Source organism: Cryptomeria japonica, chromosome 8, assembly GCF_030272615.1.
Source record: "Cryptomeria japonica chromosome 8, Sugi_1.0, whole genome shotgun sequence".
In the NCBI taxonomy this organism is placed as follows: Eukaryota; Viridiplantae; Streptophyta; class Pinopsida; order Cupressales; family Cupressaceae; genus Cryptomeria; species Cryptomeria japonica.
In genome coordinates this window covers 612,027,440-612,046,466 of record NC_081412.1, presented here as the reverse complement: position 1 = coordinate 612,046,466, position 19,027 = coordinate 612,027,440, and the positions used below count along the sequence as shown (strand labels likewise).

The following is a 19,027-nucleotide window of genomic DNA, read 5'->3' as shown; positions in this document are numbered from 1 at the left end:
TTGGGGTGAAAATCCTACATAGTATAATGCTATCGGCTAACTATGATCATATTAAACATATTTGAAACGTATGAGAGCGTTTGAACTGTAGAAGTTATTCTGAGTTTGTTTAACAATTTTTCGATAAATAATTACGCTCATGGACATTTAAACTAAAATTACTTTATAATGTATGACTCAAATTTTTACAAGCTTATATGTATAATTGAACAGTATGACATGCTAAGGAGTACAAGAAAACTCCACTATAACACGGAATGACGTTTGAGAGCTTTAAAAATTGGAGCTTATGTTTGAATATGGAGAACTATTATGGTGTTTATACAAGTGGTCCACCCTTGACGTATTCGGTGAAGGCCAATGCGAGCAGGCCAAGCATAGCAAAGCGCCCATTCCACATTTCTGCTGTAGATGAAAAAAATGGTCGTGACTTGCTCTCTGTCGATATTCCCTTAAACAAAGGCACCACCGACGCTGTCGTCAATAATCCGGCAGTTATGAGAAACCAAGACAGTCCTCCATTATTCACCTGGGAAAACAAATCTCTACCGCTGGCCACCTCCACTGCAATGGCCGACACGAACCCCAACATGGCCGCCCTTCCGTTGATAATCTCCGGCGCAGGCCCAGAGAACGCAAACAGGTCGCCAAACCTCGTGCTCATCTGTATGCCACATCGCACACTTCAGATAAATTGTTCACATGGGTATGAATATACAATAATCATTAAATATATACTGGGCATCTAAATGGTTTCTTACCTTTGTAGAGGTTGAAGATGAATCGCCTTCAGTAGGGGACGTTTCCTGTGGATCCTGAGGACCACGTGCCAAATAAGATGCATTAGCAATAATCAAATTGAAACAAAAAAAACTATCTAAAAGCTAATTGAGTAGCCAGTTAGCAAACCTTTGCCATGCACTTGATTTTGAGACTGCTGTGAGGCAATCTACTGATATTACCCACACTATTCCTGTTGACTGTACCGCAGTTAAGGGCTGAGGGCGCTTTCATCATCATTGAAGCCATGGCCGCCATTGATGAGTGCTTAGAAAAAAAGGATTGCGTACTTGTATGCCTTCGATTTTCTATAGTAAGATTGTTAATTTCTCTTCGACTTACTTTTCAATAAACTGTTAATGCCTCTTCTGCTAAAATCTCTCGGCGGAATTGTTGTTGGCTTTATAGCTGGGGAAGTATCGAATTTGATGGTGGAAAATGGGCCAAGTAAAGGAAGCGAATGAGGTGAGTTTAGAGTCGCGTGGGCGAAAATACGACAACGTGGCTGGTAAATTGCCCGCATATGTATTGAGGTGAACGTGGCTTCTAGAAATACAGTACTCACTGAACGTGAAGATTATAGAGATTACTCGCCTACTCAACGTGGACATCTCTCACCCGAGTTTCACTTTGATATTCTTTTGGAACTTTGATTGGTCCTACAACTTTTTAGTTAAAGGAGTTCAGATCGAAATTTTCACATTTTGAGATGTTTCTGCCAGCTTTTGTCCGGGAAGTTTGATTAAAACACACGTTATGTCATTGTAAGTGTTCAATTCATTACTTAGTTTCGTTGTTGTTGTTGAAAGGGTTGTCTTTTGTTGTACGTTTTATTGATGAAAATAATTATATATTGTTCAATTCTACATATCAGGGTAAAAGTTATATAAAAAATTAAATTAAATTAAATGAGGGGTTGATAGTTTATGAAAATAATATTTTTATTAAAGAATCGTTCAAAATATTTTTTTATTTAAAGTTGGATCGCTCATAACTTACTATAATGCAAGCGACTTCTTATGTTATAGTAGAGAAGTGTTTGAAGTTCTTGTTTAATTGAATAGTGCATACAACCCTCTAATGGATTCTAATCTCTAGAATGCCAGTAATCTTTTATGTTTTGACAGTTATGTAATCATAATTACTATTCAAATATGAAAATGTATTTTATTTGAAAAAATATATTATAGATTAGATAACTTATTAAAAAAATAAAAATTTCTTCAAATTAGGATCATAGGTGAACCAAAATAGCATTTCGTAATCCTTTAGAAATCAAGAAAAATTGGTGGAAACCTTAACCCTACAATATTTCACTTAATTAGACTCCAATTAAACTCAAATCTTGATTATTGTAGCTTCAATGTGAAATTTAAAAGAACTTTAAAATTAGAAAATAATTCACCAATTTTATAAATTTATATGCTTCACAATATTTAAGAATAGAAATACACCTAAGCAACTGTGAGTGAAAATAGAAACACACCTAAGCAAGCTTATCCCCTAAAAGGAAACACCTCTTAAAAGAGATATTCATGAGAGAAATATCCTATAGCTAAGTAGAAAATGTTTTACACTAAGATAAATTAATCTAGACTAGTTTGCTTACCACCTTTTATCTTTCACTCACTTTTCTATGTTAGTCTAGCTAATCATGCTCCCTTATAACATAACAATAACTATTCCAAGATATTTCTAAATACCACTACTCTTTAAATATAAGAAAAATAATAGAATAAACATATACTATTCAAGCAAGCCACAAATTAGATGTGCACACTAAAAAGGGTCAAATTCATGATTGCAAAATAGACCAAAATCCATGGACTTGAGTCATGATAGAGCAAAGATTCAATATAAGATTCAAAACATTTTACTAACAAAGAGGTAGCATTGTGAATAATACCGAAGTTCAAAATCTTGATTAAAATATAATCATTACTCAATTATAAAACTATCTTGTTTGTTACCTCTATTTTCTTCACTACATATATTTAAATTTATAATACATTAACTCATTAACTACTAAAAACTTTTAAAATAATATGATACAGCATTCAAGAATATGCGAAACCTTCGAACGAGTTAATTTCGAAACGAGGTGTTTCTCCGCTCACCCCACATAAAAACTGGACACGGAGAATCCACGTCTTCGTCCTTTCACCCATCACATTACAAATTCAACGTGGCTCAACTATCACCGTGCAAAATAACACCAGAACATTCCACCCTCTTCTATAAAGTAATTGAATGATCAAAATATAAGCATAATAGTCGAAGACATGCGGTATCACAATTTCATCGGTAACCAAAGCATCATAGCTGCTACTCAAGAGTCTCAATGGAGCAATGGCTTCAATGATGATGAAATCTTCTGCACTGCTCAACTGCGGAGCAACTCAAAGGAGCCTTCGAGTCAAGTGTAACGCAGAGGTTTGCTCTTTCTTCCATTTCACTTCAGGTTTCCAGTTCACTTCATATTAATTCTTGGGAGAAAATTCGCTAATCTGTTTATTATGTTAGCAGGCTGATTCAGAGTCGAAAAAAGCCTCCCCAAGAAACGACATCTTCCCTGCTTCTACTTCGACACAGTCCGCTCAAATTCCAACCAGAAGCTCGGCGGCTCCAGCACCATTTCCCGATGCCTAATTCCCTCAGTAGAGAACCATGCGCCATTTGACATGCTAAACAGTACAAGAAAACTCCACTAGAGCATGGAATGCCATTTAAGAGCTTTCAATATTGATGTCTATGTTTGAACAGGAAGAACTATTATGGTGTTTACACAAGTGGTCCGCCCTTGACGTATTCAGTGAAGGCCAATGCCAGGAGGCCAAGCATAGCAAAGCGCCCATTCCACATTTCTGCTGTGGATGAAAATATTTGCTGCGACTCGCTCTCCCTCGATATTCCATTGAACAGGGGCACCAGTGTCCCCACCGTCATTAATCCTGCAATTAACGCAAACCACGACAGTCCTCCACTATTCAGTTGCGACAACAAATCTCTTCCACTCGCCACCTCCACTGCAATGGCCGACACGAACACCAACATAGCCGCCCTTCCATTGATGATCTCCGGCGCAGGCCCTGAGAGCGCAAACAGGTCTCCAAACTTGGTGCTCATCTGTATGCCACATCGCACATTTCAGATAAAATGTTGACATGATATAAATATACTATAAATTGGGCATCTAAAACGTTTCTTACCTTTGTAGAGCTTGAAGATGAAACGCCTTCAGTAGGGGACGTTTCCTGTAGAGCTTGAAGATGAAATGCATTAGCCACAACTACATTGAACCAAAAAACTATCAAACCTTTGCCATGCACTTGACTTTGAGGCTACTGCTCGGTAATCTACTGATTCAAACCATACTATTCCTTTGGACTGCCCCGCAGTTAAGGGCTGCGGGCGTTTTCATCATCATTGAAGTCACAGCTACCATTGATGAGTGATTGCTGAGAAATAATGGATCTGTGCTTGTATCTCTAACACTTCCTTCTGAACAATTGATAATTAATATGTCTCTTCAATTTGCTTTTGAACGATTGATAGAATCTCTTTGATTGTAGCTGTGACTTTGAATTTTCACAACATAAATTTTATAACCCCTTTTTAGAACCAGTTTAGCTAAGTCCAATTTAACTTGGATATTATTTTGAAACTTTGTTTGCTCCAACAACTTTTAAGTGAAACGAGTTTCTCGAAGTTTCAGAATGATATTTTAGTAATTTGAGATGTTATTGCGAACTTTGGGCAGGGAAGTTTGATTTTAATACAGTTATTCTCAGCACCGGCTATCCAGCCGTCACGATGTACTGTAAACAGCGATGAGATTATGCGTGTCATATTCAACGAACATCTCGTAATGTAGGATTATCATGTTGTCAGATTTTAACATGCTGTGAAATAATTTTTGGACATTTTCTATGGCTCACGATCTGGAAACTAATCACGTCTTTGAGGAATTTTGTCAAACAGTTCACGTGTCCTCTCAAAAATTTCCCAACTGTAATAGTCAAAGCATCTAATGTTGGAATGGATGATGTATTTTGCACATCTACAAGAATCGATGGAGCAACAGGTGGAACCATGGGTGGATCTGGTAGGGGATTATTAGTGCGTGCCCCTAATCTATTCTGTGGCATTCCACCACCAACACTCTGGAATGACTTAATATCAAAATAATTTTGTTTTTTTGTGCAATACAAAATCAGTATAATTTCTTCAAAAAATATTAAGGGATTTCATACTTACGATGTGGTGGATAATAAAAAACCATCCACCATCTATCCCAGAAGTGTCTAGCCATTTCTGCATGATCACACCATCTAATTGAAATTCTTTTCTGGGTAGGTTGCATTGGTTCGTTTGTTTTTTGGTTAGTAAAATATGGACATAAATGAGCTTTGGTTATTCTAAGATCAGTGATTTGCTTATAAGTTAATACATCAGCATAAAAATCACGCAACTCTTGTCATCGTTTATGAAATTGATCTAATTGAGAATCAACTGATCTAACTGACTTGACAACAGTTTGCACCGATTTTGCAAACTCTAGAAGATGGTGAAGGGGGTGATTGGCTCATTTTGGATTGAAGTAATATTTTGTTCAATAACTTGTAGGTTTTCATTAATTCTTTCTCTTAAACGAATTTGATCTAATCTAGGGGGTGGAGTTGGTGGTGGTGGTGTTGGAGGTGGAGGTGGAGGTGGAGGAGGAGGGGGTTGCGGTGGGGGATTTTCACCTAACAATTCATCTATGTCAAACACATCCATCATAACAAAGAGCTCCTGCATATATAAAGATGTGCATGAATTATATAAAACTCTATGTCAAAGAACAATCTATTTTAGTTTTAAAAAAAAGCATTTGTAAATAGTAACATTTTCATGTTATAGTTTTAATTCATCATATTATCAAATAACCATGGAGTGCGTGCAAGGGCCAGGGACAGCTAGGGCTGTGGGAGATGTTGTAGGGGAGGAGGACGAAGGTGACCCAGATGGTGGGTAGGATGTTGTGGGTTCCATCACGATCTTGTTGCCATCCCTTTCCCTGCTCAATGCCTTGGCGGAGTGGTTGGGGGTTTCAAACCGAAGAAGGTGCTGTGAGGGTTTGGGGGCAATCGTGTTTGCTCGCCATGCTTTGCCTGTCGTCGACCAAAAATCATTTGGCCGTTTGGTAGAATATGGTGATGATGGCTCCCCATAGTGTTTTCAGGGTTCCCTTCAATGAAGTGTCCTGGGATGATCTTGAGGCTGGGGAAGCCCCTTTCTGTGCTTGTTCTCTCCTCCTTGTTGAGGTTTGGGCTTCTAATGTTTTGGGCCTTAGGGTTTTTTTGCCCGCTACTGCTCTTTTTTCTGCTAAGGAGGAGATGTTATTTCTGGAACTCTGGCTCAAGGCCCTATGGGCAGGAGTGTTTTCTACTCCCTCAACCTTTGTTGACGATCTGTTGAGGGGCTGTCCTATTCAACCCACTCTTACTTTTGTTTGCAGATTTTGTTGGTACGCCCTCTCTATCATGCTTGGGTTTTCTCCAGCTTGCCTTATTGAGGTTGCCCTTCCTTATTCAAATGCGAAGAAGGACAACGCTTGAGACAACTTATCTCCTATAGAGGTGGAGTTGAGTCTTGCCATGGAGGATGGGTTGTGCTAGAAGATGGCTGGTGTTGTCCTTTTTCTGGACTACTGGGGTTCTAGAGGAGATCTTTCTCCTAGATCTTTAGGTTATGGGGGCCTGCCAAAACCCTTTGTTCCAGCTAAGCGTAATGGGTTTTTTCTTAAGTTGCTGGACTTTGTTCTATAGTTAGAAGTTGTTCTTCTTGCTGGCTTCGCCTAGATGATGATAAGCATCATGACTAAACCCATCTCGTTAGGCAGTGTGAGCCTAGTTTTTCTTGAGCAGGTGATTTTCTAGTTAATGGATCCACGCTTTCAAGCTCTCTTCTGTCTTCTACTATAGAGCTGGATTTTTTGGTGTTGTTTGTCTTCTTGGATGTTGTTATTTTAAGGCCTCTGTTTCAGTCCAAGGTGGTGGAGGGAGCCACTTCAAAACCCTTTTTTGTGGTTCTAGGAACCAACTCAAAACCCAGGTCTAAGGCTAGGGAAGCCTTTCAAAATCCCTGTGTGTCTTTTCAGCATGTTCTATCTTGCATGTTTAATCTTGTTTGGCTAGAAGCTAATAGTTTTCAAGGGCCTAGTTTAGATAGTGGTTGTTTTTGGTTATGGGCTAGGCTAGTTTTTTGTTGTCTGGAATCTTTGTCTCAGGTTAAGGGAGCTCAAAACATCCCTATTGTTTGGCTGAGGGTGCCTGTTAACCCTCGTCATTTTTTCTTAAGGTTAAGGCTGTAGCCTTTTCGATGTGGCCAAATTTTTTTGTCTTGATCATATCTTTAGTGTCTGGCTAGCTTTTTCTGCCTGTGGCAGTGCTGGTGTTCGGCTGGCTTTTATCAGCTCAACAGTTTTGGGGCTAGTAGTTTTCATGGTTTGATTTATGTGGCAGCATTGTTCTGTGGGTTCCAGATCCTAGTAAAATCTGAGGGTTTCAGGTCCCTTCAAAACCTGTTGTAAGGGGTTTCGGGTCCCCTCAAAACTTGTTTTCCCATAATCAGAAATATTTATATGTTATTGAATGAGATACACATGAAATATAATATAATATTTAACTTAAAAAAATATACATGTACATACTATTGAATCTTTAAATATAAAATTTGAGCACAAAACTTAATAAAAAATTTCATTGAAACTTCATAAAACTATTATATATTCCATTTAATGCATTCATTTCTTGTAAAATGCATCAACTATTAAAATCAATATAAAATATTCAATACATGAACTTGTAAAAAAAAGTAAAATAAGATCAACATATATAAAGTAATATATAATAAATAATTAGTCACAATTCTCGTAAACATGTTGAATTAGTACTCTGTGTTGGAATAGTACTAATATATTAGATGGTAACCTCTCTAAGTGGTCATTTACTAAGTAAACATGTTGAATTAGTACTTCAGTGTTGGAGATGTATTAGATGATGAAGTTGGCAATTCGATAAAATCATGTCATGTCATGGCTTAATAGGTCCTATTATGGACCTATTATGCCATGATGGCATAATAGGTGGACTATTATGCAATGTCATGGCATAATAGGACTTATTATGCTGTCATGGCATAATAGGTCCTATTATGCCATGACATGATATAATAGGTCCTATTATGCCATGGCATGGCGTAATAGGTCCATAATTGGTCCTATCATACCATGACATGGCATAATAGGACCTTTATGCCATGACATGGCATAAATAGTCCTATTGTGCCATTCCATGGCATAATAGGACCTATTATGGCATATCATGGCATAATAGGACCTATTATGCCATGTCATGGCATAATAGGACCTATTATGCCATGTCATGGCATAATAGGACCTATTATGCCATGACATCATATAATAGGACCAACTATGGAGCTATTATGCAATGTCATGGCATAATAGGACATATTATGCCATCATGGCATAATGTGTCCTGCTATGCCATGACATGGCATAATAGGTCCATAATTGGTCCTATCATACCATGACATGGCATAATAGGACCATAATAGGACCTATTATGCCATTTCATGGCGTAATAGGACCTATTATGACATGTCATGGAATAATAGGACCTATTATGCCATAATCATCCCTTAACCTAGCTACCCATTCCTTACCGTCCTTGTCATCCTTGTCATTTCAATAACCCACCTTCCAAAAATTGTCATCCTTGCTTCTTTTTTGACTTGTCAAAGTTCTCTTCATCTAATACTTGTTCAAGTTATGCTTAATTCTCTAGCTCTATTGATTCTTTCATTATTTTTTTAAGTCAAACTTTCATCCATCCTCCCACCTTATTTCTCTTTCCTTGATTCCTTCTAAATACTTTCACCTGATAACTTGCTAAATATTTCCCATCAAAGTTTGAGAATTACAATTTCTTTCGAAGTGGTACTAGGTATGAATCAAGCCTAAACTTTGATATCTAAAATTTGAAGAGTAATGTTAATTACTTAAGGTTATACATTTGGATTTCCCTCTTTTAAAATGAATTTTTAGTTACCCCAATGTCCAGTAGCTCAAATTGTGGTTTTAATATGTTTTTTGTCTAATCCATGAAATTTAAAACATCTCGCCTATTTTTTTGATTTCCCATAACCCACTAGAATAGCCCAAAAGGCCACAAGGTCACCTAAAAATGATCCAAGGCACTAGAAAGGTACCAATAACTAATAGTGGTAACTTTTGTATTGCTTAATGAGGAATAAGAATAATTTTGGTACATATGTGATTTAAGGAATTGGAATGGTGGCTTGCTAGAAGCGGTTAAATTTTTTCATTTATTGGTTGAAAGGCCCAATACCTAAAAAAATAATTCCTAGAAACATGTAACCCAAGTCTCACAAATTCAATATTGAAAGATTCAAAGTCCACTTGAAATTTACTATAGTGGATCAATTCTTATTACAAGTCAAGTCTCATGATGTCTCAGTAGTTTTCACTATGGATTTCATGAATTCATTGACTATCTTGCATGTATATGGTGATGTGATTGGTGAGAAAACTAACATATCATAATGCAAAGATATTGATAGTTCTAGTATGGTTTTTGATGTCAGGATTGCATTTTTGAGACAACATGGTGCAAGATGCAACATTTTTGAAAATGGCGTAATAGGTCCTATTATTCCATTACATGGCATAATAGGTCCATAATTGGTCCTATCATACCATGACATGACATAATAGGACCATAATAGGACCTTTATGCCATGACATGGCATAAATGGTCCTATTGTGCCATTTCATGGCATAATAGGACCTATTATGGCATGTCATGGCATTACAGTAATAGGTCCTATTATGCCATGTCATGGTATGATAGGACCAACTATGGACCTATTATGCAATGTCATGGCATAATAGGACATATTATGCCATCATGACATAATGTGTCCTATTATGCCATGACGTGGCATCATAGGTCCATAGTTGGTCCTATCATACCATGACATGGCATAATAGGAACATAATTTTTCATCATGGCATAATGTGTTTTATTATGCCATGTCATGGCATAATAGGACTTACTATATTCCTATTATGCCATGACATGCCTTAATATGAAATGATGGCATAATATGTCCTATTATCCCATGACATGCCATAATAGGTCCATAATTGGTCCTATTATGTCATGTCATGGAATAATAGGAAAATAGTTATCAAATCTATAACATTTGACTATGTCAATGGCTAATTCTTAATGAATATTCATTTTTTGAAGCTCTCATTACGAAATTAGAGATATTATAGAAGAGGAGAGAATTAAATCCCTCTAATATTGGTGTATAAACTACGAAGCCTTTGATTTACCAGATGGAATATCTAAGTAGGGTCATCATGAATGAGGACCCTTGACGTTTACATTAGAGCTATGGATGACCTTGACCTTGGTAGCCCACCACTTCCATGTGTAAGAATATATGTGTTAATGTCGAGTTCACACCATTAGGGTAAATGAAGTTACAATGTTAGGACTTTTAGAATAGAGGAAGAGCACTTGGTCAAGCAAGTTGATATTCATTATAAAGTGAAAGAAGAAAATGAAAAAAACTATTGAGATTGAGACAGAAACTTTATGATAACTCATACACTAGCGTCTCTTTCATAATCTTTAATAGACATGACTACACATACATTAGTTAACATTATCTATGCTCAATAGCATATAGTTCATTTTCTTTATTTGACACATTTGAGAGGTCATAGTTTGACTTTATTATGCCATATCATTGTATAATAGGACATATTATGCCATGATGACATGATATGTCCTATTATGTCACGACATGCCATAATAGGTCCATAATTGGTCCTATTATGCCATGACACATGCCATGATATTTCATTTTGGTTTTGGTTTTGATACATCCATTTAGTTTCTATTTGGTTTTGATTTGGTTTTGGTTTTGATGTTTGTGAGATATCTTGTATCTTGTAAATTTGATATTTTGTTTTGTTAACTATCTAAATTTGGTTTTGATTTGTAAATTTATTGATTTTGGTTTAGTGTTTAGGGTTAACTATTGAAGAATATTTTAGATCAAAATTAAGAATTTACAAATGTAAAAACAAATTTACTTATAGGCTACTTTAAAACAAAACTTAAATAATGCTCAAAAAATAAGAAAAATATACAAGAAAATTAAAAAATGTGAAAACTGATGATCAAATGTGTACTTGGGATAGTGGTGGAGGCTTGAAATGGAGTCCACGGCATGAGGGCCCATTTTTGATCTCCTTTTCTCACTATAGTTGTAGGTAAAAATGACAAAATGCGCTCGAAAAAAATGGGTAAAATCGGATTTAAAAATGGGACCCCATTTCATTTTCAAGTGGGCCCCCATTTGTTCTCAAATGGGGGCCCATTTAGTTTCTCCTTGGGCCCTCGTTACTTTCTACCTCGGGGGCCCAAAGAAGAAACAGGCCCCCATTTTTTGAAAATGGGCCCCTGCTTATAAGAGTGCATTTTCCAACCCACAGACTTCTGCCAATTTGTGACCCATTACTTCGCACTTACCCGGAGGGTAAATGTCAGATTGACTGGTTTGGTCCGTGAGATTTGGTAGTTTGGAAGATGATCGACTGTTGGGTTTTAAATTTTTCAAATGCAAGTTAGAGCTATTGTTTCGCTCGCACGAGTATTAATGGTAGACGAGACATTGGCGTTTCATTCCAAATAGTAATAAAAGTACTCTTAAAAGCTATTCTTGATTCGTAAATAATTTCATAGTGATCCAGAAGACATTCCTGTAGCTGAAGAAGATTGAGACATTTTCTTGCAACACAGAATCGCTATCCCTCTGGTATAATTGAAACAGTAAGTTCATCTGAGCTCGTTCATTTGTTCTTGAAACAATTAATGTTGTGCACAAAATTATAGGAAGATAATTTCAATTGTTCTAGGGTTAGAAGCTAAACAAAGAAAAGTGAAATTTGCTTAAATTACTATTGTAATTTAAATCTTCTATTAGCCATAGTTATTTGTTTCTCAATTTAAAGATGTAGTAGGAAACCCTAGCTCAAAAGATGGTTCCCTCACAAAAAATTTTAGGGCGAATTGAATACATGAAAATGAATCTTTATGATGATTTCTTGGACCAATTTAAGCCATCAACAAATGATAGATACCAAGGGCAGAAATTTGTCAGTGGAAAAACCCTAGTAGAAGGGTTAACTCAAAAAGCATACCACTTGGTGGATGTTACGATACCAATGACCAGATTAGAGATGTTCAAATTATGGTATGGGCAGAGGAACTTGCATTCCCCACTATCCAGTCCTTGGCAGTATGATTTGTGTAAATTAGTGGTGCCGGGTGTCTTCATGGATGTCGACCTTCTCAAGGCTATTACAAATTGATATGACCCTGTCTCGAGGGTTATTAGGGGAAATAATGGAGAGAATTTGTTGACCATCAAAAGGGAAGAATTCCAGGAGATTTTTGACCTATATGAACCATCTACGAACCTAGTGTAAGTAGACCTGAATGAGTTAAAAGAAGAATACTATAAAATGGAGTTCGTTAGAAGTAATTATCTTCCAATGTATTTGGCTAGAGTAGGAAACACAACATAGCACATTGGCCCTAGCTCAGAGGAGCCATTCCCTATTGGCTCTTTCGCTCCCTATTTTCAGGCTACCCTTTTCTCTCTGTGTCAGGTATTGGGTTTCAATCCAATTACAGTTATGCCACCTTATTTCATGTACATGGCCATGCAAATTCAACATCCGGATTATATAGTGGCCTTTTTCTCTCTGTGTCAGGTATTGGGTTTCAATCCAATTACAGTTATGCCACCTTATTTCATGTACATGGTCATACAAATTCAACATCCAGATTATAGAGTGGTTTTTGACTTCTCCCCATACCTTGAAGATAAGATTCATGAGGGGTTATAGGATATTAAAACTGAAGTGGCTAGTGCTAAATTCTTCTGGTATTCCTTTCCCATGCATATGTTCTTATTTAGGAACATAGATTACGTTGAAGGTACCATGAACCTCAAAAGGACAATTGATAACAAGGAGATTCAAGTGAAGGTTTGGAGCTCGGATATGTCTTGGGATAGATAGGAGGCTAGCTTTGTAATATTTGACAATAACTTTTCTTCTAATTTGAGGCCAAGGTTGACAATAAAACCACCGAGGATCCCCAAGGAGCTGCATGATTTTTTAAGGCCCAAAGAGAGGTTTCCACTTGTCAGGATTGAGCACAATTGGGGGGATTTTATCCCTTACTCTGTAAGCAGTGTTATCAAAATCTATGGTTTCTCTGGACAACCACATGTACTACCTTTTAACATTCCTTTGAGAGTGGGGTTTTTTGAGGTAATGTGGCAGATAGGGTGTATTCATGACAAGGAATTAAAGGGAAAAGGCAAAGAAACAATTTTCCCTGATTACACTATCATCCCTTATTTTGTAATTCTGAAAGGAGGATATGAACTTTTTGATAAATTCTTTGCACCATATCGTTTAGGGGTGAGCATAGCTAGACATAGTGATCCTGAGGGTTCTTACAATATATTCAAGACAAGAATAAAAGGAGGTCTATTGCCTCATGATCATAAGTTTCCTAAAGATAGAATTATAAATGAATTTGATCCCATGATTCAGGAGTGGAGAAAAGAGAAATGGATAATCTTCAAAAAGTTAGGGGCTACAATTCATTAAATGGATCCAAGTTATGATCCAATAAAGGATTTTACTCCATTTTTTTGTTAAGGTCAATTTTGTTATGAATAATTTTGATGAATTGAATCTAATTTTGAAGGAGAAGAAGGTCAAACTTGAAGAAGTTCATGGCCGACAAGTTGAAAGAGGGGATGTACATCGTCCAACACCCATCATTATGGAGGGATCAACTTTTATTCAGCATATGGGGATGCAATAGTCAAGCTCATGACCTCCTTTGTCTCAAAGAGCAGGTGGCATGGTAGAAAGGAGACTTGCTCATGAATCTTCTCAAAAAAGGAGCAAGAGAAGAAACAAATGATGAAGAGGAGAGCAACAACGATAGTGGAAGGTTAATAAGAAGAAAGGGTAAAAAGATAATGAGTACAAATCTTTCCCCGAAGATGCAAATCAAGCCTTTTAAAGGAATCAAGATCATTGATCTCGAAGACTCAGATAGAAGTCCTTCACCATCACTTGTTCCCTTTTCACCTATAAGGCATGGTGAAGAATAAATAGAGGAAGATATGTTTGTAGCAACAAGTGCAGAAATGCAAATTGGTATTCCCCTTTTGCCCCCTAATTTGGAATTGGACCTCACTCCTTTATATATTCAAGTTAAAGCTTTCAGGGATGCAAGAAAAAAAGCGTGTGATAAGTTCCTTGAAGAAGATACTTTTGTGAGCAACCCAGCCTTTTTGCAATTAGTATGGAAGATGAAGATCGAAGAATACAAAAGAAAAACTACTGAGAAAAAGGCCCAAAGGCCAGACAAGTCTGATCAAGAAAATCAGGAAGAGGTCAAGAATGAAATGATGGAAGAGTTTAAGGAAATCACTGCTGATGAGGGCAGGATGATTATAAGTCAGGATGGAGTCCTGGTTTTACTAGAATGGGACATAGCAGATGCTGTGGCTTTTGATGCAATCAGGAAATCAAAAGGTCAGTATTTCAGTTCATAGGAGGAAGCAAGGTTGGCATTAAAAGGATCAAATTTTGTAGTTGATTATGCAACTTTGGCAATATGGGCATTAGAGGAAGGACCTAGAAAGCCTAACATCAATGACTTAAACCCCAATTTGAGGAGAGGCCTTATTACAAAAAGAGCATTTGACACATCAAGTGTAGAGGCTACAAAGTTGAATGTTGATGTTGCTCAGTTGGCACATGAGACTTCAAAAAGAGAAGCCTTGGCAAAGGTGGAGCTGATGAGAAAGTTTGATAAACTATTCAATGATTACAATGCATCTCAACAAAGGTGTGTGGAGTTGCAAACGAGAGTGCAATTCTTTGAGCAAGGACAGATAAAGGATTTTGTTCATGCACTTATAGGGCCATCTAAGCCATCAACATCTAGGTCATCACTTGTTGTCCAGGAAGAAGAAATAGTTCAACCTGATATAAATGGTGGTATCTCTGGTATGTCATTAGTCCCATATGATGATGATGAGCCTGAAGCCACTAGATCAACTGAACCAACTCAGTCTCATCTTTTTGAAAAGATTGTTGAATTAGACAATAAGCTGAAAGAATCAGAAGATCAATCAGCTGGACAACAAAAGGAAATAGTTAGCTCAGTGCTAACTCATTTAAATGAAAAAGTTGATAGTAGACTCAATAGTGTTCATGCCTTATATTCTTTATTATTTAATGCTATTCAAATATTTGATGATGATAAAGAAGTGGCAATTCCTTTGTTTACAAAATGGTTGCAAAGGGGAAATAAGCTCAGAATAATGTCCATGGCTTCTAAGTATCATGTTGAGAGACCATGTGCACTCCAACCAACATATTTGTTGGTAAAATCAATGCAGGGAGCCCAAATTTTGCTGGAAAATATAGAAAGAAAGGTAAGGGAACTAACAAAAATTTTTAGTGAGTTGAATCAAATGCTTTTGCAAGATATTAAGGATAAAGATGGGCCAGTCAAGCCTCTACAATTTTGGAAGGAGGCAAAAAGAATCATCAGTATTCAGGTAGAGCTAATATGCGAAGGGATAAACATGGATATGCTAGAGGATAGCATGGATAAAATAATTCGCAGAGGGTCATTGTTTGAAACTTTTGAAAGAGAGGCAAACCAAGTAGCCATTAAATACATTCCATATAGGGCTAAAGTCGATGAAGTCATGAGTTTTGACTGGCCATTCGATGAAGAGTATAGTGCATGGAGTAGGATGTATCTAAATGATGAATAAAGGTTGCAAATAGTTTGATATAACTCTTTTTCTCTTCTAGTGGTGGATATTTTTGTACTGATATAACAGTGATCGTGGTAAAATTCATCATGAGTTTTAGAGAAGCGGCCGCAGATTTTGATCTTGTATGAACAAAATCAAAGATGAAATATTTTTGTAACAAAATGTAGTTGTATGTGATCATTTTGAGATGATAGGTGTCTCCTCTGGCCTGAAGCTTGTTTGCTCCCTTGTTTTTTATAAAAGGGAATTCAGGGCTATGAGATAGTGTTCCGATTTCGGTCCCTTGAGTGTTCGAAATTTCTGGTTCCAATAGCAAAGTCTAGGTGAAACAAAAAAGTTATAAAAGCTCATTTGTAGAGCAAAATAGAAAGAGTCGTGTGTCTTTTCTTCTGCAGGTTCTTGAAGGAGTTATGTATAAATTGTATTTTGAGAGAGACAGTCGTAATGTTCAATAGAAATATAATTCAAACCCATTTCTCTCCAGTGTATTTTTTTATTATATTTTGAATGAATAACATTAAGGATTTAATCATTCATTGTATAGTTGTGGTGTATGTATTTTATGTTCATGCTTTGGTCTAAGGGGCCAATTAAATGCTTTAGTAGAATTGCAAAGTGTTAAGGATATTTGCAGAGATTTTGATAAGTAATTTTGTGTTTTGGTTGCAAATATGATGTATTGCAAGGCAATATTATCTTAGGTTTATATGTTGTTAGATAAATTCTGTCAGAATACATTTTATGTAGTATGAATTCATGTACCCAATGTAGTAAGACACTGATCGTAGCTTATAATTGTCTTGGTGTTGATTTTGTGTTCGAAATCACTAGTTATTTGCTATGATTTGTTGAATATCATAATATTTTCATTTACATGTATGTTGCAAAGTGCATATAATCATCCCATGCTCCAAATTCATTGAGGATCACTAAGGAATTTGCCATTCCTGAGCATTCTCCCTTTTTGTCTAGCCTTTACATGAGATTATCTGCTTTATTTTATGTGTGATTTGTTAGTGTGGCATAGAGATCACAAATTGGCATAGGGAATACCCTCCCGAGCTTTGCAGAGCCCAAAGTGTAGAAGGATCTTGTATCCTTGTTGAAGTTGGTCCAAGTTTGAAGAATATTAACAGTTGGAAGTGGCTTTCCATAGATATTTGGAGGAATCAGCTTCGTCTCTGCCCTGTGGCAGTGTAAACCCATTTTCGGGCACCAACAGCTGTAACCCAAAATCTATGCCACCTTGAGCTGGAAAGAAACATAGCCAAGGAAAAGGAAATCCAGGTTTTGAAAGGCATCCTAGAACCTTTTACAAAATATAACACTTTGAACTGCAAAACATGCAATCAAAGAATAGAACGAAACAGAGAAGACAAGGAGGTTTTCAAGAGAACATTGTCGCAGGTGAATAGTGGAGGAGTGTCGTGCTTTGCGTTAATTGCAGGATTATCGATGATGGGGACACTGGTGCCCCTGTTCAATGGAATATCGAGGGAGAGCACGTCGCAGCCAATATTTTCATCCACAGCAGAAATGTGGAATGGGCGCTTTGCTATGCTCGGCCTCCTCGCATTGGCTTTAACTGAATACGTCAAGGGTGGACCGCTTGTATACACACCATCATAGTTCTTTATATCCAAATATTGGAAGCTCTCACATGGCATTCCATGTTCCAGTGGAGTTTTCTTGTACTGTTTAGCATGTCATACAGTTCAATTATACAAGACCTTGTTAAAAATTCAATCTTTATACTATAAAGCAAGTTTGAGTTGAACTACTAGGACGCGTAACTATTTTTTGAAAGCTTGTTAAACAACAAATGCAATAAGACTTCTTAGAGTTTAAATGCTCTTATACGTTTCAAATATGTTCAAAATAATTCAAATCAATGCAAGAATTTAAATATCTGAAGAACTGGAAGAAGTTTCATTGGTCTAATAAACATGATATTAAAAGTTATGTTCTGAATAATAGTAAGAAACATGGAGATCCGCATGTGAATGAAGAGTGATATATAATGCTTTGAATGATATTAACACATCGAATACATCTAACAATAATGTTAGAAAGGTAGAACATTTAAAACCTTTCATCACTACTAATAATAATATCACTTTCTTCACAACTACCTCAGAATCATGAAGGGCAGTGATGAAAATCTGTCATCACAGTTCTGTAGAAACTATCTCGTTATTTCTCCCACATGCCAGCATTAAATATGCAATCTGCAAATGTCGAAGAAGTAGATGAGTGTAGAAGGTCATTATTTGGTGTAAGATAAAATTAATAAAAATTAAGTTTTTCTATGCAGCAGCATAGTTGTGTAAACAGTTATATTCCTGCGTGTGTATTTTTATGTAATTCACCAGCAACAAGTGATGTCAGAGCTAGGTTTGGCAAAGCGAGTCACTAAAGGAGGTTCCAGAATATTTAAAGCCACTACTAAAAGGTGTTATCAATGCAACGACAGTGAAATTTGTCAAAATTAAGTGTAAGGTTCATGACGTTCCTTGGGAGTAGATTTGAACGAGTTCAAAAGAGATCAGTCAAAGAAGATTGCTTCCATTGAGCACAAAAATAAATATATAGAATTTAAGGAAAATAATAAACATCCATGCAATAAGGCCCTCACCTGAACATGATCTAACTATACACTATTATTCACAAACCCAGATGCAAAAAGTTTATATGTTAGGTCTAGGCCTTAGGAATATCCCAATGAGCACAAATTGTAAACTAGAAAAAAATTTGTTCATCCAAGGATTAGGGAAAGAAAAAATAGGGCATTGGGGTGCTAATGGATCCACACTCTAGGAACAATAGTGTCCATATTGTAAGGAGGGGAAGATCCAATAGAAAGAGTCTCTTGAGAAAGGATGTGGGAGCAAGTAACATCTTTAAAATTGAACATTATAAAAGCGGGCCCAATCAAAGGGGACCCATAATCAACCTCCAACATAATCTGAGAGGAAATAAGGGGCAAAATTTCAAGAGAAGGAACTGTAGGATGGACATGTGAGCCACCCTCACACATAGGTAGTAGAGATGCACTAGGGGCAACAAGGGGAGAGAGGAATCCTATACACAAAAAAGAAATAGATTGGAGATTGTCACCGAGAAAACCCTATATAATCTCAAGGGTAGATCTAGCACCAAGAAACCAAGAATCTAGCTAATTTTCCCAAAAAATCATCATTAGGATCAAAATCCCAAGGCATATCTACATATATAGCACCCCTAACTCCACCCAAAC

At 36.7% G+C, this 19,027-nt stretch overlaps 2 protein-coding genes across 3 annotated transcripts; both read right to left on the bottom strand.

The window, feature by feature from the left end:
* Window positions 1-142: 142 nt before the first annotated feature.
* Window positions 143-4,124, bottom strand: LOC131056036 (early light-induced protein 2, chloroplastic). Of its 2 annotated transcripts, none has more exons than XM_057990345.2 (3): window positions 4,097-4,124; window positions 762-815; window positions 143-664 (listed from the first exon to the last, which is right to left on the bottom strand). In XM_057990345.2, the coding sequence occupies exons 1-3, from the start codon at window positions 4,103-4,105 to the stop codon at window positions 320-322; spliced, it is 408 nt and encodes a 135-aa protein (XP_057846328.1). In that variant the 5' UTR covers window positions 4,106-4,124; the 3' UTR covers window positions 143-319. The 2 variants fall into 2 exon arrangements, with proteins under 2 accessions (XP_057846328.1, XP_057846327.2); XM_057990344.2 differs by lacking the exon at window positions 4,097-4,124 and adding an exon at window positions 910-1,165.
* Window positions 3,301-4,075, bottom strand: LOC131058833 (early light-induced protein 1, chloroplastic-like). The gene has a single exon (XM_057992429.2). It carries the CDS (start codon window positions 3,904-3,906, stop codon window positions 3,562-3,564), a length of 345 nt encoding a protein of 114 aa, XP_057848412.1. The 5' UTR covers window positions 3,907-4,075; the 3' UTR covers window positions 3,301-3,561.
* Window positions 4,125-19,027: the final 14,903 nt, after the last annotated feature.